Genomic DNA, 20,957 nt, shown 5'->3' with positions numbered 1-20,957 from the left:
GCTGAGAGTACTCAACTGGTCTGTAAGTGCAGCAGAAGCCCGTTTCGTCCATCACTAAATGATGCCGTCAGCTAGAGATTCTGTTTCTGAAATACTCACAGTTTTTCCAGAAGGACCTTGTATTGTTCGTCTCCTCTGCCCCCTTCTACTTCCTGGTCCAGCTTTGTGATCAACTCATTCTCAAACTGAAAGCAGCCAAAATTTCACAGAACGTCACAACCTCAGAAGAGGACAGGAAAGACATACAGCCAACATTTCTAGACTAGGACCCACCCCTCTACTGAATTGTGAACTCTCTTCAATATACACAGAGGATGATCACAGTTCACATCACTCATTAATAATGCACCTGCTAGCTAGCTAGCTTCAGTCGTGTCCGACTCTCTGTGACCCCATGGAAAGTAGCCAACCAGGCTCCTCGATTCTCCAGACAAGAATACTGGAGTGGGTTGCCATGTCCTCCTCCAGGGGATCTTTCCAACCCAGGGACTGAACCTGGGTCTCTTATGTCTCCTGCATTGGCAGGTGGGTTCTTTACCAACAGCACCACCTGAGAAGCCCAACAATGCACCAAGGCCATGTCAGCATTTTCTAAAGCGATCTGGCGTAACTTTGTCCTTTGCTTTATAATTGCAGAAAGAAAACTAGCCTAAATATTATTCTATCACAACTATGCATATAAAAATAGCTTAATGGTTTTAACTTTCCATTTTGGTTCCTGTTGAAGTCTTTGACAATGGGATTGCTTTTGCAGAGCTTCATAGCTGCAAAATCTTCCTTTTGATACTAATATACTATGTATTGATAGATAAGAAAACTGAAGTACGGGAAAAGGTATCAGGCAAACTAAGATCTCCAAACTAAAGACTTCAAAAACTAAAGCTTAATCCACTGTAACAGCTGTGAGAGACAGGATTAAAATGCATAAAGTCAAATTTTAATGATCCAGAGATAAGAGTGCTGCTTTAGGAAACACATACACCAAAAAGACTGCTTCTAAGACGTGGCATCCGGTCCCATCACTTCATGGGAAATAGACGGGGAAACAGTGGAAACAGTGTCAGACTTTATTTTTGGGGGCTCCAAAATCACTGCAGATGGTGACTGCAGCCATGAAATTAAAAGACGTTTACTCCTTGGAAGAAAAGTTATGACCAACCTAGATAGCATATTCAAAAGCAGAGACATTACTTTGCCAACAAAGGTCCGTCTAGTCAAGGCTATGGTTTTTCCTGTGGTCATGTATGGATGTGAGAGTTGGACTGTGAAGGAAGCTGAGCGCCAAAGAATTGATGCTTTTGAACTGTGGTGTTGGAGAAGACTCTTGAGAGTCCCTTGGACTGCAAGGAGATCCAACCAGTCCATTCTAAAGGAGATCAGCCCTGGGTGTTCTTTGGAAGGAATGATGCTAAAGCTGAAACCCCAGTACTTTGGCCCCCTCATGCGAAGAGTTGACTCATTGGCAAAGATTCTGATGCTGAGAGGGATTGGGGACAGGAGGAGAAGGGGACGACAGAGGATCAGATGGCTGGATAGCACCACTGACTCAATGGACATGAGTTTGAGTGAACTCCGGGAGATGGTGATGGACAGGGAGGCATGGCATGCTGCGATTCATGGGGTCGCAAAGAGTCGGACACGACTGAGCAATTGAACTGAACTGAACTGAGGACCAAAGATGGGCTATCTTAATTCTATGTCTAACTGCTTTACAAAATAAAATGCAAAAACAGAAGATTTTAGATAACTTTGATTTGTACTGTTCAGGCTACTGATTCTCCATTAGAAAAAAAAAAAAAGAATTGGACTCCACATGCAGTAGTAAGGTGATCCACCACTCCTTACCATATGGAAATTGCCGTTTCCACTGAAATTGAACTCACACTGCATCATATCAAAGAAAATGGGGATGGTGGCTTTCCGAAGCTCTACTTCGGGGGTTAATGTGACTTCCAGAATGGGACCCACCATGGATGGGATGAATTTGATTTTATGGGGACCTGAAATGAAAGGAAGTGAGGATATTAAACAATTTCACCAGAAGTAAAGTGCTACAATTTTCCTCCACAGGGCCCATAAGAAAAGAAAAAGTTGTGGGTAAAGCAATTCAATTCAGAAGTGAGTGACTAAATATTCTATTCTGATAACACGTGATTGTCATAAGAGACCCATACGTCAACCTGCACTTCCAGACACACAGACAAATCAATCGCAATTAAAATGACATTTTAACTGAATTAAAAGGAATTAAAATGAAAGACTTCCTCATGGAATGCATGGAGCACAAAGAGTGGTGTTCAGATTGTACACTTACCCAGGTTATACCACATGTCCCGGATCCTAAAGCCGATTTCCTTTCTCATGTCCCCGTATCTAGGAAGAAGACCATAAACCACGAGAAAAATGTGTGGTGGAAACAAGAACATGTAATGCTGATACAATGATAAGGGGAGTTAAGAAAACCTGCGTTCTCTAGGTCACACTCAAGGTAGATAGTGAGGCAAAAATCACATGAAGAGATGCAGCTGACATGTAAATAAGCCCCCAAAAGACTGATACACGTAGAGATAAGGGGACACAGACACAGAGATGGGGGTCCAGCAAAAGGTGGAGCCAAGTAAGTGCCAAGAATCACTGAGAAGATGAGATCAACACACTTACTGAAGGGAGGAGGATGAGAAACACTCTGATCGCTCTTAAACAAAAATAAATAAAATACTAAAGAAAAGGAAGATGAATGAGGTATGACTTACATGGTAATATGGCTGATGATGTAACAAACATGCTGCCTGTATATACTTATATTAGAGTAACCCTTATCCACACCGGTACATTCTTTAAAGCGCTTACATTGGGAAGGTCTAGACATACATTCTCAAATGGGGTGATAACGTCTCCAAAGGGGTGAAAACTGGCCCATGGGGACAAAAAAAAAAGCTTACTGCTTTGGCATATAAAGTAAGGTATACATTTAGTACATAAACAGATATATTTAGTATATAGGTGGTATTAATATTTCATTGCCGGGGAGGAGGGTGTGATTAGGAAAACATTTTTCTAAAAAGGTTCCAGGGACTTTAATGGCAGTCCAGTGGTTGGGACTCTGTTTCTAGTGCAGGGGGCATGGGTTCAATCCCTGGTCAGGAAACTAAGATCCCACATGTAGCATGGCATGGACAAAAGAGGAAAAAAGTTAAAAAAATAAAATTAAAAGGTTTCTTATAGAAGTTTACAAGGGAGGACAAAAATGTAGAGAAACACTGATCTAGACAGTGGTTCTTGGGTGGAGATGAATGAGTCACCTGGAAATCTTTTAAAGAATACAAAAGCTGGGGGCTGCTCCACATAACATGCCATATCAGAGGTTGGGGGCTTAGAAAATGGAAATAGGGTGGGTCAAAGGCAGATAAGGAGACTGTTCCCAGGGAATTCAAGTACAGATGTATGACCTACCCTGCCAGCAGAGATCTACATTCTCTACTCCTGTTACTATCGCACCCAACATTTTTTTCAAAATTCCTGCTTTGGAAATGCCTTCAAACGTCAGAATAAAAATCATATTGAAAAATTTCTCTTACTATTCCATTTTAACAAAAGTATCTAATTTTACTATTAATATTATATAAGCATGTGTAGTCCAAACTGGCACATACTGGACAATAAATAACTATTCTTATTGCTTTTTAATACTACTGTTGATGCTTTTACTAAAAATAAGAAATCCTGAAAAAGAACTCATTTACATTCCTATAACCTTAATATAAATGTTTTTATTTCCTAAGGCTTAGCTTTACCAGTATGCATACACATTTTTATGTGGATTGTACATATAGTCACACTTTCCTGAAATGACCAAAACGAGAATCATTTATCCTAACTAGCCACTTTATCAGATTTGGTGTCAACTCATTTCACCAAAATCAAATCCATCCCTGAATGAAATTATGCCATTTAAGATATTTTAAAGAATAAGACTAAGGTGTCCATCTTAAAAATCAAATATCTCTTGATAACCACCCCACTAGGAAATCTACAAAATAGTTTTTACTTTTATCTTTGAAAGTGCAGTCACTAAATCTCAACCTCTTAGACACCAATCTTAGTATTTAAGGGAAGAGTTAGAGGGATGCTAAAATAATTTTCCTAGAATCCCAGACATGCTAGCAGGGAAATAGAACAAAAACGTCATAGCCTTCAAATGATAAATTTCTTAAGCCCTTTTTAATTACACAGCCTTTAAGTTCCTAGGCTCTCAATGAACTTTGAAAAAGACTTGAGATGAAAGCAATGAAAATCTTCCCTAAATCTCTCATCACACTTGCACACAAGTCCATTTTGAATACTAAGCCAGGAATCTGGAGGGTATTTTTAAGTGATATGTTAGTCTTGGCTTCTCTGCAAAAGTAACTAAACCTGGGAGATAGACCAGTGGTGCCAAAGGAGTCTGCTCTGTGAATCATGAGTAAGAGCAGCACTAAGCTTGCAATTTGGATAAGCTGTCAGCAGGTGGCAGCTGTTCTGGGCGATGGGAGGACTTTCTGGCCTAAGTGCCTCTCCATGTAGGGATTTTATAAAAGAATGCGATGGTTGATTTGAAAATGAATGGGGCCCTGAGAAGAGATGTGAATCTGGGGCAATCTGAGGTTTATTAAATGATTATTTTAAGACCAAGGTCACTAACAATATGAGTAGCCAGTAAACAGTAATTTCCGTGATATTAAAAATCCTGCTCTGAATAGAAATGGAAGAACTCCCTTCGCAATCATAAGCAAGTTTAAGAGGACACTTACTTTTTTACAATTTTGTTGCGCTTGGCTTGTGAGAAGGTTTCAAGCTGAAGGGACTCATGCGTGAGAAATGCTACTGCCAAATGGAAGTAATTGTTCCAGAGCTATTCAAAATTAATTGTGTGGGTAAAAAGAAATGGAAAATAACATTAGTAAGGGTCATACTAAAACAGTGACACATAGTAGAAATTCACTCTCCAGAAATTAATAAATAAAGTAATATCCACAGGACATTTTTCTCTCTTGTGTTTCAATGATTCAGCCCTGAAAATTTTAACACTTTACTAAGATTTAAAAAAATTTTTTTAACTGTTATATTTGTTTCACTCTTGGCATAAAGGAAAATTGCTGCCAAGAAGTGCACCTATTTATAGTAGGTAGTTTGGCAATACTTATCAAAAGTCCTAGTGTTTTGCCAAACTTTTGAACTAGTAAATATTTTAGGACTTTATCCTGGAAAAATAAGGGTATTTAAAAAATATTTACGTAAGTGCTATTTAACATAACAGAAAATGCAAACAACCTAAATTTTCATACATATATAAACACATATGTACATATATGCACACATACACATGTATACATATATGCAATATCCTCTGCTTATGTCTTCACTTTCAAAGTTCCACAGATACAAACACAGGCCATGACACAGCAGAAGCACATCACCAAGCAAATGTACCTGTAACGGAAGCAGAACCTTGTCTGCCCTCACCAGGACTTAGAATAATGCCCTGCACGCATAACTCTCTAACATTTGTTGGATGAATGAATGAAGATGGAGCTAGTGGTCACTTGTTTTGCTATCACTCTGGACTTTCAAACAGGTGTGTACACGCACTGCTCTCTGGACACACAACCATTTGTAGTAGAGGAATACCTGTGTGACTGCCTGCAAGCACTGTGTAAGGGTTCTAATAAGAGCTGAGGCAATCTGTCTTCCAAAATGAAACTCTCCTCCTGCTTCAGCTGAGAACTGAAGAAACTCCTAGGTGAACGGCATGCTTACCTGAAGTTCAAAGCTTGCCTGATCCATGAAGAATCTGGTGAGAACCTCAGCAAACTGATTTATGGCACGGAGGAAGACCCTGGCGGGGGGAAGAAAAACACACTGGATAAATAAGGCAAACTTCATGCTCTTTGAGACATTTTCTGGGGCTTCCCAGGTGGCTCAGTGGTAAAGAATCCACCTGCCAATGCAGGTGTTCAACCCCTGGGTTGGAAAGATCCCCTGGAGAAAGAAATGGCTACCTACCCAGTATCCCTGCCTGAGAATTCCCATGGACAGAGGACCCTGACAGGCTGCAGTCCATGAGGTAACAGAGTCAGACATGACTTAACATTTTCTATGTTAAAAACACCACCACCACCACCAATCAAGCCTGGATTTGTTAACCTAAGACCTTTAGATCTATCAAGATCCTTAGAGACCAAAAGCAGCACAGTCTACAGTGAAGGCCAGTTTCTCCACCTGTCTCCTAGCATCACTCAAGGCTGCATCACAGTTGAGCCAGTTGAGAGGATCAGCTCCTGAGCCTCAGACCAGAGCTCTTTCTACTCTATCGTGACGCTTGTGTTTTAAAGTCTACGACTTCGGATGCAATTGTTTCTCTAATCTGTATATAGCCGGGAAGTGCTTTCTAACCAGATATCAGGACCATGGAGACTTAATGCTTATCATAATAATTTATTTAGCTCTTGAAAAATCCTGAATCTGAGTATCTGTGCATGCGTGCTCAGTTGTGTCTGACTCTTTTCGATCCCATGGCCTATACAGCACACCAGGCTCCTCTAGACATGGAATTTTCCAAGCAAGAGTACTGGAGTGGGTTGCCATTTCCTACTCCAGGAGATCTTCCTGACCCAGGGATCAATACTGAGTCTCCTACATCTCCCACACTGGCAGGCAGATTCTTTACCACTGAGCCACCTACCACTTAGGAAGCCCCTAAGTATCTGTATTCAGTTCATTTGACTTGAATTCAACAAGTCTCTGTTGAAGACCAGCAACTGCAAAGCACTGGCTTAGGTTTTGTCTTGAAAGAGACACTTCCTGGTCTTAAGAAGGTTACAGCTTGGTGGGGTTCACCTGCAACCTGTAAATCGAACCTAGACCCAGCAAAGAACATGGAAAATTCTAGGAGGGGGTATCAAATAGGTATAGGGAATCAAAAGGAGAGAAGAGGACATCTAGGTCAGAATGGCTTCCTTTGGAGATGGCATTTGAGAAGGACCTAAAGGAATGGGAGGCAGACTGATGGCCAGAGGTGATGGGGCAGGCACTGCAGGCGGAAGCAGCCAACGTGAGGGAAGGCACAGAGCATGCTCAGGCGCAGCAAGGGGTCAGTGTGGCTGTAGCGCACACTGTATGTGGGCTTCCCGGGTGGCGCCGGTGGTACAGAACCTGCCTGCCAATGCAGGAGACCCAAGGGATGTGGCTTCCGATTTCTGGGTCGGGAAGATTCCCTGGAGGAGGTCATGGCAACCCACTCCAGTATTCCTGCCTGGAGAATCCCATAGACAGAAGAGCCTGGTGGGCTAGAGTCCATGGAGTCATAAAGAGACGGATGCAACTGAAGTGACTTAGCATGTACGCACATTGTATATGGTGGGAAACCGTGGAAGATACGGCTAGGAGAGCAGGGTGGGTCAGGATGCCAAAGCCTTGAATATTAGGATAATAAAGGCTGCAGGGTGGCACTGAAAGATGTCTTGCAGAGCTGATGATCAACACATGAGAGTGATGAGGTAACAGCAGAAAGAAGAGAGTTGAGAGCCCGAGTCAGAATGACTGATATAGCCTGGATGAAATCAAGAACAGGAGGGCATACACCAAGACCATAGAAGCAGGACAACCTTTACTTTACAGATGATGGACCTGAGGCAAAGAGACAAGACAGTGCTATACAAGGCTCAGAAATCTAGTTACCCGACCCAAGTTTTCAGATGCTGCCGGCCCCACAATGGGTGGTCTCACCTGTTCTGTGTCATATTCATGACCATCCAGTCTTTAGCATAGATGTTCTTTCCAATTAGATCCTTAAACATGATAAAAGTTTCCATGAGGAAGTCCTGCAGAAAACAGATTAGGAATGACTGGGGGAAAACTGGGTTACACATCGTATGCCTGGCTCGCATTACACTGATGGAAAGGGAGGAACATGAAGGCCACAGTCCCATTAACAGTCTATCTTTTAAGGTTCATGGGAATAACACAGTGTTTTGTTTTTTTTTAATTATTTTATATGGGAGCACAGTTGATTCACAATGTTGTGTTAGTTTCAAGTGTACAGCAGTGATTCAGTTATACACATACATGCACATATTCTTTTTCAAATCCTTTTCTCATTTGGGTTACTACAAAATATTAAGCACTGCTCCTTGTGCTATATAGAAGGTCCTTATTGGTTATCCATTTTGAATATAGCAGTGTATATATAATACAGTATTCTTAGAGCTGTCCTATGATTTGATGTTTATATCATATAATCTGGCTTCCCTGGTGGCTCAGATGGTAAAGAATGTGCCTGCAATGCAGGAGACCCGGGTTTGATCCCTGGGTCAGGAAGATCCCCTGGAGAAGGAAATGGCAACCCACTCCAGTATTCTTGCTTGGAGAATCCCATGGAAGAGAAGCCTGGCAGGCTATAGTCCATGGAGTCACAAAGAGTCAGATATAATTAAGTGACTAACAATTTCACATAATCTGATGAGGGAGACAAGAATGAAAAAAAACTGCACAAATTTTATAAATTATAAAATAGACTATTGAAAAATTAAATGATTGGCTTAAGGCCATAGAAATCAAGAAGCAGAAAGCTAGGATCCAGACCTTTGGGTTCTGGATCCCAAGTCTACAGCCATAATATCATTAGTGCTTGACTGCCAAACGTTACCTGAATAAATCTACTGCATTTCAAAAGCATCCACCAATTGTGAGAAAACTGACACTTCTTTTTAACTTTTTGGAATCTTTTAAAAATTGAATTGTAATTAACACACAGTATCTTATTAGTTTCAGGTGTACTACATAGTGATTCAAAGGTTCTATACATGATCATCACACCTAGTCCAGTTCCATCTGTCACCCTACAGAGTTTTTAGAGTATTATTGACTGAATACCCTCTGTGACAGTACATCCTTGGTAATTATTTACTTTATAAACTGTCAGTTGGGGTCTCTTAATCCCCTTCACCTCTTTTGTCCACCTCTCTGCCCTCCTTCCCTCTGGTAACTACCAGTTTCTTCTCTGTATCTGAGTCTGAGAAAACTGATACTTCTAACAACTCTGAGTCCAGTTCTTCCTTATTACTCTAAGAACGGAAACAAAATGCTATAAATAAGAAGCAGAGTCAGGATTCTTCCTATTCCAGGAATGCTTCCATGGGTAGCCTGGGGAGAAGGGTCCTAAAGGCTCCTTAAAAGAGATGTCAGCAGCGGACCATGATGACTGTAACAATTAACAAAAGCCCAGGATCGAGAAAATAGCCGTTCTACTCACAAGGCGGCGAAGAGGAAAAAAGTAACTCAGAAAAAGAAAAATCAGGCTAAAAATCAGCGCTTAAAAGTTTGGAAAGCTTTTAAATTTATTAGTTAGTTAAATTTAGACATTTTCCACTCAGATTCCTGAGATGAAAACCCAGTCCAATTTCTCTGGCACTAAACCGTGCAGTTTCAGCAAGTAAGGAAAGAACACGGGGCTGTGCAGGCAGGGGGCCTGGGTTCTATTTCTAATGATATTCCTCAGAGGCCCTAGTCCTGATGGCTACCCAGTGCACTTCGGAGGCCAAATAGCGAAGGATCAGGAACAATAACAGCCCCGAAGTCTGTGCTTTGCAATCTTCCTTCTGGTTCAGTGCAGACTAAATCATTTAGTGCGCAAGATTTTCAATTTTTCATCGTACATTTTACGTGCACCCATTACTTATTAACTATTCCATTAGCTTTTTTTCCCCCAAGTCAACAGGAGCTCATGGTTTGTGAAGCGAGGATGTAAAATGCTGGTTATCTGCTTCTGACACCGACTACGTTCAGCCCTAGGCGCTCTCAGTGAACTGTGAACAGTGATGGCATAAGAAGGGCAGCTCACAGGTCTCCCCAGGCCTTCCTTTCTCTCCTGCTTCCCAGGGTCCTTCAAGTGATTTCTTCAGAAGCAGTAGGACAGAGAGAAAGGAGGGTCCACTGAAGGTTGAAAGGCCTAGCCACACCCGGCAGTTCTCCCACTAATGACCACTGTTCCCTTGGGAGCAATAATCCTTTTTTAATTAGATGATGCTGGGAGAAAAGTTCACATCGACCTAGAAAACAAAGGTTAAACCTGAGTTTAGGGTTGTTGTTGTTATTTTTTTTGCTTACTTAATGGAGCCAAATTACCAGGTGTTTGAACTTACTATAAATTTCTTTATTCTACCTGCTTTCAAAGGAAATCTTAAAAAATGTCATTCCCCGCCCCGTCCCCCTGATTAGGGATCGAACAAGGGTCCCCAGCATGGGAATGCAGAGTCCTAACCAGTGAACCTCCAAGGAAGTCCCAAGAAGTCACTATTTTTGTATTAATTTTATCTTACGTAATAATAAAATATTATACACAGTTATAGTATAACATCATAATTATTATTGTAAGTAGTTGGTTCTCGTAGGTATTAACACTTACAAAGCGAGGCATTTTCCGTAAGTCCAGCCATCAGTATTTACATTAAGCATTTCTTTTTTGGAGTGATGAAAATACTCTAGAATTACAGAGTTGTGACGGCTGCAAATGCTGTGAATATACTAAACAGCCATGAATTGTATGCTTTAAGTGGGTGAATTATATGGAATGTGAATTATATCTCAATAAAGCTGTTTTTTTAAAAAGTACTCACATTAACCCCCTCCCCTCCCCAGTAGGTACCGTCTTATACATGAGGAAGACAAGGTTCAGTGAGGTTAAACAGCTTGTCCAAAATTTCGCAGAGGGAAGCAGACTAGAATTCAGAATTCAAACCCAGACCCCGGTATTCCAAAGCCTGTGTTCTTAAACACACTGTACCATCTGCCTACGGAAGAGAAACACCACTACCCTCAGCTTCCACCTCTCAACCCCTCTCCTCTCCTCTGTGATTCTCTCGCCCAGATTTCTGGAAGCGCAGCTAAGGATGGCTATGGACTCCTGTACCAGCCTGCCTGCGAGAGCATGGTCGAAGTGGAAGTCCACAAAGTCTCCAGACTAAGCCACAATACCTTATTGTGGTCCAAGACAGTATTCTGAGAGTTCACCACTGGATCGATTACAACTAATAATAAAAAACAGTACTGACTCAATAGACATGAACTTGAGCAAACTCCGGGAGACAGTGAGGAGAAGGGAGCCTGGCATGTTGCAGTCCATTCGGTAGCAGAATCAGACATGACTTGGAGATGGAACAACAACCGCAACTTTCTCTCCAATTCTTTGTTATGTTTTTCCATCATGTAGACCTCACAGAAAGGACAGTGACTGGCAGGGAAAGAGCTGGGTATCCTTGAGAGTACTGGCCACATGCTATCCATATAAAAAAGGCAGAAAATGGACAATTGAGAGCATAAAGAAGACAAGACAAGAATATGCACAAATGATGGAAGTTACCCAAAGGAAGTCTAGTCTACTGAGACCTCAACTGTTAATCCAGCTCCATATCCAGCCCATTGCTTCACAAGACAAGATGATAACTTCAGGGATGATGTTTTGTTTTATGCAGGGTCTTAGTTCCCTGACCAGGAACTGAACTCGGACTACAGCAATGAAAGCGCAGAGTCCTAACCACTGGACCATCAGGGAATTTCCACTTTCAGGGATGTTTAATAGCCATTAACAGTTCCCTGAAGGAAGAATCATGGGGAAGCCGCCAGAGATCTAACTTATCTTCTTAAGCTACCTTTGGCTGTATGGTTAATAGTAAACTATTAAGAAAACAATTTTGTTTAAAACAAAAGAGAATGGAATATTTTCAACTGAAGACAACTTATAAATGTTACATGGGGCAGGTGCTACCTCTTTTTGTTTCCCTTCCCAGGGACTACTGAAAAGGATGACATCCACCACATCTCAGAAGACCATGCACATCACGGTCTCCTAAAATCCTTGCAAGGGTGACCACTGTCCCTGAAAATGAGACACTGTCCTCTTCTGAGAGCAAAAAAGCCAAATGTTTCTAAGTACAGGGTCTCTCTAAATCAAAGAAACGTCAGTGTCTCCATGAGGACCTATTGGTATATGAACTCTTGTTTAGTCACTCAGTTGTGTTCAACTCTTTTTTGTGTGTGTGTGTGTGTTCAACTCTTTTGTGATGCCATGAACTGCAGCCCATCGGGCTCCTCTGTCCATGGGACTTCCCATGCAAGAATACTGGAGCAGGTTGCCATTTCCTTCTCCAGGGGAATCTTCCCGACCCAGGGATGAAACACTCTCTTGCATCTCCTGCACCGGCATGCGGATTCTTTTACCACTGAGCCACTTGGGAAGCCCACATATACCGTACTCTTCTTTAAAGTTTATGGCAGAGAAACACTCTCCCTCTTATAATCACTGTGCAAAGCCACACAGCATTAGAGACGTGTGGGAAGAGAACCCACACAGAACTGATGCTCAGTTCTGTCAAAATATGAAAAGTCTTAAAGTGAGCAGGATGCAATGAAGACAACTTACAACGATGTCTTGTCTGGTTTTGAAAGTGCTGATGTAGTGGCTGTAGTGGCTGTCATCCATCTGCTGCAGGATGGCGATCATGCAAGCAACAAAACTCCCCTGGAAGGAGATGGAAAACACAATATATCCAAGCTCCTGAGACCACCAACTGACAAAGCAAGATGTGGGTACATGGTCTTCGGTTTTCTCTACCCAATTAAGTATGCAGACACCCCAGCATGCTGGAAACATACTGAATTCTAAAGGTCTAAAGGCATGTGCTTTGTAGTTTCTTGGTAAAAACAAGCTTCTTCTGGGTTTGAGAGGAGGGCTTCATTCATCCTGTGGTCAGCTCTGACCTCTGAAATCCCATATGTCAGGGGATACTGACTCTGAGATCCCAGCTAGATGACTAGTGAAGCTCAAACAACTTGTAGATGCTGAGTTGCTTGTTGAGAAAGATGGGTAGTAGAGACATCCAGAGAGAAATGCCAGAAATATTTAGATCATTTAAACAAATTTGAGCTTGGAGGACAGCAAGAGGAGAAAGAGAAGCAGAGGAGAGGACAGGAGAGGAGAGCTCCCTGCTAGACCACTTCAGTGTCATGCCTCCAGCTCTGGAGTCCTTTGGTCAGTAATTCTTGCATGTTAAGCTATGTAACTGTGGACCTGGTTCGAAGAAAGGGGTTGGATAATTAGATGTGTATTCAGTCCCTCAGCTGTGTCTGATTCTTTGCGGCCCCATGGACTGTAGCCCTCTAGGCTCCTCTGTCCACAGAATTTTCCAGGCAAGAATACTGGAGTGGGTTGCTGTTTCCTACTCCAGGGGATCTTCCAGACTTAGGGATGGAACCTGCATCTCTTACATTGACAACTGGATTCTTTACCACTAGTGCCATCCCTGGTCTAGATAATTAGATGATTACCATCATTTCCATTTTTGAGGCCAGGAATTACATATTCAACTGGCTTTCCCCTAGTCCAATCATATTTGAGTCACAGACTTAATTTTCTAGCCTAAGGTAAGTACCCAAGGCAGAATCTGCCTGTATTCATGTAGTTATGAAAACAATACAAATTTAAATGAATTTGGCACAGAAGACAGGAAAACCTAGCTGTTCCTGGGATGGAGAGAATAACTTCCTACATACAAAAACAATAAAAGACTATTCATGGTCACCTCTCTCTGGATGAATGCCTTACAACTCCTTTGTTTAAAAAAAGTTTATTTTTATAATTATAAAGCAATGTAAATTTATTGTATTAAGGCTTTGATATTTACTGCCAAACTAGCATACAGTTTGTATCACCATCAGCACCTAACGCTATTTATTTCTCCAGGCCTTTGTTAAAGTGTTTATCCAAATTTTACCTTCTTGGAAAAGGTATTTTTGGGTCGGGGGCATGCCCTGAGGTTTGTGGGATCTGAGTTCCCTGACCAGGGATGGAACCCAGGCCCTGGGCAGTGAAAGCTCCCAGTCCTAACCACCAGGGAATTCCCAGGAAAGCCACTCTTTTTTTTTTTGGTCCTACTATGTAGCATGTGGGATCTTAGTTCCCCAACCAGGGATCGAATCCACATCCTCTGCATTTGTGGAGTCTCAACTGCTGGACCACCAAGAAGTCCCTAAAAAGCCATTCTTAACCACCTTACATAAATTTGTAACTCTATGACCCTGAATCCCTTTATTCCACTCAATTTTTTTTCCTTCCACAGCACTTATCTCCTTCTAATATTCTGCACTTATTTTTTTCATTGTTATTCTTGCTAGAATGTAAGCTTTTCTAAGGTAGCGATTTTTGTTCTGTTTCCTGATGTATTTCTCTTGTCTAGAACAATACCTGGCTTATAGCAGTTTCTTACTACCTATTTTTTTAATAAATAGATTTTATTTACAGTAGCAATTCAGAAGAGTTCTTTTTCTATCCTCTAGTTAAAATCTCATTGGAAATGGTGACCCACTCCAGGATTCTTGCCTGGAGAATGCTATGGACAAAGGAGCCTGATGAGTTACAGTCCACAGGGTCACGTGACAGGTGGGACACGACTGAGCAACTAAGCACACGTGCATGTAGCTTACACAACTGCAGGCAAAAGACGCTCCATTTTAACGATGATACAACTGGTCTCTCAACAGTCACCTCTGGTCTCCATCATACCTTTTACCTGACAGTTAGTAGACATAATAGTTGGAAAATAAGAGGCCAACACTGACATTTCTAACAGCATGCTAATATCAAGTTCTTGAAAAGATTTTCTTTGAGCGAAAAGGGCTGCCCGGTAATCCAGGGCACCAATCTATAAGCATTTCAAGCATCAGGGGAAACAGAATGTGAAGGGGAGAACTGAATTTATCAGAATTTCTCTCATGGTACCTAAATGCATAGTTGGGAACATAACTTGGCAAGCTGCTGTCAGGGGGCATGGCTAACACATGCAGGGTGCTGCCTCCAGAACAGCTGTCTGGAGCCAGAGTCCACCTCAATCACATGGTGGTTGTGTAATCTTGTTCAGGTTTCTGCATGTTTCCTCTTTTTAAAAACGGAGCTTACTATGAGTTTTCAGTGAAATATAAAGTGCTCAAGATACGTTCTACCACACACACAAAAATGAGCTAACAGTGACCACTACTATTAACATTATTTTGGCTGAACATACTATTACTGTTATCATTCTAATGAAGGTGGATCCACATAAAACATGCAGACATTGAGAATTACCATTACACTGCTTGAGATACTAGAGGAAATGCTGAATGCAGTCAGCTAAACTAATTTTCTGCTCACAAAAGCTCATATTTTCCTTAAAGAAAATATTAAGTAAGTATTTAAAGAGCATTAGAACTGGTCCCAAGTTCTCAGTCCACCTAGGGTGCCTGCATATCTCAGTGGGTCTCTGCTTTAATGTATAATATTAGAGGAGGTTTTTGTTTCACCGTCCATCTGAGTAAGACTCCTTAAGAATGTGTTCACACACTTTGTATTAGTGAGATCCTTAATAACTGTCCCCCATTCATCTTCTCTACCTTCCAGGTGGACCATTTTCCCTCAGGAAAAAAATCAGCATCAGATTTACTGACAGTTAAAAAGAAGAGTCACTCAACCAGGGAGGATGTAAAGTTTGAGGCCCCATTCAATTCCCGAGGGAGCTATGCCACCCAACAATCAGTGCAGTCTAGAAACTGGGATGGGAGGGGCCTATGTGAATTTGGTCTCAAGTCACTGGTCCCCCAAACCCCTCATTGGGTAGGTGGGATGGGACATTGAGAAGCTGCAGTGGCCACATGGTCCCCTGGACGACACTCACAATATGGGGAGACTGTCGGCTCATCCCAATCACGGTCCGGTTGATCCTTCTCAGCAGCCGTTCCATTACCAGCTGTATGTGCTTCGCCGTGGGGCCCTAAGGAGGAAACACATGGATGGACACACTTCTGACTTGCTTCACTTTTCTTAAGGAAACCTTAGACAAGTCGAGATTTCTCTTTCATCTTGTTCTGGCTCTTGCCTACAAAACAGTCTCCTATCCAAAAGGGGGAAACATCGCAGAATGATACATAATGTTATTAAGTAATCTGCTTAACACCACTGGTTCCAACGTTTGACAGTTGAAGGTGGAGATGCAGGAGAAGAATGTCTCCCTAATAACCTAGGTCATCTGGACTCACTGAGAGCTCCCTGTAGCTGCTGACTCAACAGTTTTGGGAGGACCCCCACTAGCATGAGGTACTGGGTCCTGACTCTGAGTAGATCAAGTCACTCAGGAAAATTAGGCACATGAATGGGAAGCAAAACGCAAATATACAAAGTTCTTGCCATCTTCTGTGTAGGAGGTTTAAAAAAAAGAAGAAGAAATTCAAGTCAAGGATATTGCTATGAACTGAAGGTTTGCCTTCAAAATTTCTGTGCTGAAGCTCTAACCCCCAAAGGTGATGGTATTTGGAGATGGAGCTTTGGGAGCAAATCAGGTCGTGAAGACAAAATCTGGGATTGATGGGTTAGTATCCTTTTAAGAAGGGACACCCGAGAGGTTGTCCTACCAAGGAAAGGCTGTGTGAGGACACAGCTAGAAGGTGGCTGTCTGCAGGCCAGCAGGAGGTCCTCACCAGTACTCAACCATGCAGGCAGGCTGACCTTGAACTCGCAGTCCTTAGAACTATGAGAAATAAATCTATTCTTTAATCCACAAAGCCTTCAGTATTTTATTAGAGCAGCTTGAGCAGACTAAGATAAGGAATTAATAATCTGACTCTGTCAGGTATCTATGAGCAATTATTCAACTTTGTGGAACCTTCAATATTCCTAGCTACAAGAAAAAAAAAAAAAGAAAAGTTCCTATACAGGAATTAGCTGGGCTGATACACCCAGCACTGCCTTGTGAATGTTTTTCTTTTTCCTTCTCGTGATTTGATATTACATTCCTTCAGTTCCAACTTATCAATATTCAACTCGCCTTTTCAAAGCCAGTATCCATTCCTGCTTCTTGAAAGATAGTCTGCATCTCCTGCTTAAGGCTTCCAACAACTAGATCATTGCTATTTCTGTACTTTTATTAAAACAGCAAGTATTATTAGTACCCCCTTGCTTTTTATTATTTCTTCGAATGAAAGTGACTCATAAAACCTGCCTCTTTGTGGGGTGTTGTGTTTTCCTCTATTAACATGAGTTCCATATGTTAGACCGCAGTAGGTGGGTCCAGTATACAGGCACCCTCTGAGTCTTTAACAAATTTACACTTCAGCAGGAGGGTTGGGGCTTAAATATAAATAAACAAAATACAAAGGTTCCCCAGGAAGGTCAGTTTCATGAGGGGAGGGCTTGCTTCTCTTGTTCACTGCTGAAGACTCAGACCTTTCACAGTGTCCAGAGCACAGGAGCTGTATAAGGAGTGTTTGTGAGTGGAATTTACAACTCAAGGATGGTAAAAACCTTAAAACGTAAGGACAGAATAAAGGCAGCTAGTGGAGTGCAGGAATTTGGGCAGGACTGCACCAACAACTACTTCATGGAGGTGCTTAATGCAACTGGACGCTGAGGAATGGGGAAAATGTGAAGATGTAGTTATAGGAAAACAGGAGGGAATACTGGGCTATAAAAAAAGGGGGGGGGCATAAAAATAAACTTCAGTAATGAGAGCCTGGAATGAGCCGAAATGGTATAGGGAGACACAGGGAATTAGTTGGTACGTATAAATATGTCTAGGGACTTTATGTAGGAGATCTGGGTTTGATCCGTGGGTCAGGAAGATCCCCTGGAGAAGGAAATGGCAACCCACTCCAGTATTCTTGCCTAGAGAATCCCATGGACAGAGGAGCCTGGCGGGCTACAGTCCATGGGGCTGCAAAGCACTGCACACGACTGAGCGACTAAACTACCACCCCCAGGGACTATACTGATGGTTCAGTGGTTAAGACTCGGGGCTTCCACTGCAGGGGAAATGGGTTAGATCCTTGGAAGTAAGATCATGCAGGCTGCATGCCTCAGCCAAATAAAAGAGATATTATCTAAAAAGTAAGAGTAGAAAACATTTAGGTTTCAGAAGGAAGGATCAGCATCAGACAGCATATATAGAGAACTTCTCAGAAGCTCAAGAATACATACTATAGTGCTCTCAGATACCAAAAGCATAAGAGGGTAGAGGTTTCTACCTTACAAGCCTACACAGAGCTCTGGTTCTGAAAAGTTCCCATAGAGACCTCAGTGATGGTCAAACTGGGCTGGCCAGGAAATCAGCCAGCAGCGGCCCCCATAGCAGGCAGACTTCCCCAGACCTAGATTTGCCTGGTAGGTTCTAGCCAGGAAGAGCCTCTCTAAACCTCTAAAGTGGGTACCGCCTAATTCTCAACTCCTGGGATGAGCAGGGCCACACAGCTGTCCCTGTCCCCGGCCACAGGACCAGCATGAGCTGTGCTCCACATCAGGGACTCTTGAACTCACCACATCCTTCCTGTCCAGAACCTCCAGGAGGTAGCTGAGAAGCTGTGAGCTGGCCTCGTGGTCAGGCTTGCTGGAGTTGTCGTCTAACTGGCCGCTGAGCTGGTCTATCAGCAGAGCAAGCAGCACATCCCTGCACTCTGCGGGCAAGAAGGCAGACCACTCAGCAACTGCCGGAGCACCCCCCCTCCCCACATAACCTGGCTCCTTCCTACAGCCCCATCTCTGCCTGTCCCTCCAGCTCCCGGCTCTGGACTCAGCCCTGCAGGGGCTCCTCCGGGCTTCCTGGGAGCAAGTGATTTTTAGGCACGAAGTTCAACCCTCTACCTTGACCTTAAATGCAAAGGAAATCCCACCTAGTGTGTAGTCCCATGTTTATAAAGTATTTAACAATGTCTTTAGCTTTTTTGGCGGGGCAGGGGTGGAGCTTCCTTTGCCTCAGATGGTAAAGAGTGTGCCTGCAACACAGGAGACCAGGGTTCAATCCCTGGGTTGGGAAGACCCCTTGAGAAGGGGGAATGGCAACCCACTCCAGTATTCTTGCCTGGAGAATCCCGTGGACAGAGGAGTCTGGCAGGCTGCAGTCCATGGGTTCACAAAGAGCTGGGTACAACTGAGCGAGTAACACAGAGCATTTTTTTTTTTAAGGCATATAACTTTTTTTTTTTAAAAAAGGACTAGGACTTCCCTGGAAGTGCAGTGATGAAGACACTGCCTTCCAGGGTAGAGGGGTGTCGATTCAATCCCTATCAGGGAATTAAGATCCCACACGCCTTAAGGCCAAAAAAAAAAAAAAACCCCTCAGAAGCCCTATTATAACAAGTTCAATAAAAGACTTAAAAATGTTTTTAAATAAAATAAAATTTAAAAAGGTCAACTTAGGGATTCCCTGGCATTCCAGTGGTTAGGACTCAGCGTTTCCACCGCAGGGTGCACAAGTTTGATCCCTGGTCAGGAAACTAAGATCCCATAAGCCACGTGGTGCAGCAAAAAAAAAAAGGCCAGTGTGATATTTGTAAGCTAAGTTATAGGAAATTAATAAACTAAGCAAGTTATATGCTTTTAATTTTTTGACATGTTCTACAGACTGGATAAAATATACTCAAAAATTCCTATTAACGCTAAGCTTCATCAGCACATTTCAGTGAGTTTCACAGATATTCTTTTCATGCTTTGGCAGATACTTCGACTTCATACAGGAAGGTGCTGTCTTTCCACTATGTCTTCTTTCTGGGAACTTCATGATGATAAAATATTATTCTGATAAGTCCAGATATTCTGGGCATGAACAGAAATGACTGTGAACAGTGATACTACTTCCTCTGTTGGAATTATGCAGTGCATCCTTGCTCTTCAGCTCAAATGCCTCATCTTCATGGTCTCATTTATGCCTTCCACATCCTTAGAGGCACAAGTTATCACAGCATAATAAGAGGTTGACTAATACTAGGTTTTCTACTTAAGAGCACTCACTAGCTTTCTGCACCACCCCCCCCCCCGACCATGTTCTTGAAACAGTTGAAATATCTGAGCACAAATTCAGAGGCTTAGAAAATATCAGAGCCAAAAAACACTGCTGATTTGATCTAGTACAAGTCCATCCTTCTATAGAAACAGAAGCTGAGACTTACTAGATGGTCCTTTGTTTGTCTGAAGTTATATAACTAGCCTGGAGCAAAGTCAGAAGGGTTCTCTCACCAACCTACTCAACTTTTCCTGCTTCTGAGGTACCCTGGTGGTCCTCGGACCCTCCAGCCAATACACACAGCATGAATCACCCACTGGGACTCCCTGACCTGGTGGCAGCTTCAAAAACAGCTCCCACAGCTGGCCCACCCTGACGAGTCTTGGGTTTACTGGGAAAGGACCAGGTATGGGACCTCCTTCCCATGTCAACTTTGGGGCAGGAACACAGTGATTTACACCTGATGGCTCCTTGCTTGACTAGTTACAAAGTGAAAGAGTCTTTTATCAGTGTAAGAGTTTTCTTCCCTCGGTGCCCTCCTCCACTCTTAGCAGTAAAATGGTCATCTGGCTCACCCACAGCTCCCTCCAAACCTCTCTGATTTATTGTGACTGCCACTACTCCCGCCATGGTCAATTTTTTGCCATTGATGTGACATGAGTGGAGGAGTGGAGGAGAAATGTGCATAACCTGCTCTGCTGAGCAAGTACAAGCAGTAAGAAGTCCATCACTGCCCCGGGGCATCACGGCATCCCTGCCATAGGGTACCACTGCCCCACAGCATCACTGCCCCCTGCCATGACATCATGGTATCACTGCCTGCCCCAGTCCCTGGTTCAGTTCAGTTCAGTTGCTCAGTCTGAACTGAACTGAACCAGGAACTGGGGCAGGCAGTGATACCAAGATGTCATGGCATGGGGCAGTGATGTTGTGGGGCGGTGGTACCCTATGGTTACTGATACTATACTCCATGTCTAGGTCAAAGGAGATGCATTTGTTTAAAAGGACCATCTTTCCTGCTTGCCTGTTGCTTTCTGGGGTTTATATTTTGAGGACAAAGTTTGCTAATTAATGCAACATTCGCTGTAGAATTAAACATTAAAGAACACATGATTTTGCTCTTTC

General features: G+C 42.7%; 1 protein-coding gene across 4 annotated transcripts in view; it reads right to left on the bottom strand.

Annotated features, from left to right (window-relative positions):
• The window catches only part of DOCK5 (dedicator of cytokinesis 5), a 280,649-nt gene that overhangs the window by 54,039 nt on the left and 205,653 nt on the right, over nt 1–20,957 (bottom strand). For 3 of the 4 annotated variants that reach the window (XM_005210292.5, XM_059889493.1, XM_059889492.1), the window contains 9 exons: nt 18,371–18,507; nt 15,741–15,836; nt 12,455–12,553; nt 7,765–7,859; nt 5,797–5,875; nt 4,791–4,891; nt 2,315–2,373; nt 1,846–2,000; nt 100–185 (listed from right to left, as the gene is read on the bottom strand). In XM_005210292.5, coding sequence (XP_005210349.1) covers nt 100–185; nt 1,846–2,000; nt 2,315–2,373; nt 4,791–4,891; nt 5,797–5,875; nt 7,765–7,859; nt 12,455–12,553; nt 15,741–15,836; nt 18,371–18,507 — 907 coding nt within the window. The remainder of the gene's footprint in view (nt 1–99; nt 186–1,845; nt 2,001–2,314; nt 2,374–4,790; nt 4,892–5,796; nt 5,876–7,764; nt 7,860–12,454; nt 12,554–15,740; nt 15,837–18,370; nt 18,508–20,957) is intronic. The other variant, XM_010808067.4, reaches the window with a different exon arrangement.

Source organism: Bos taurus, chromosome 8 (genome assembly GCF_002263795.3).
Source record: "Bos taurus isolate L1 Dominette 01449 registration number 42190680 breed Hereford chromosome 8, ARS-UCD2.0, whole genome shotgun sequence".
NCBI lineage: Eukaryota > Metazoa > Chordata > Mammalia > Artiodactyla > Bovidae > Bos > Bos taurus.
The sequence above is the reverse complement of the archived record's forward strand: the minus strand, read 5'-3'. Positions and strand labels throughout refer to the sequence as shown.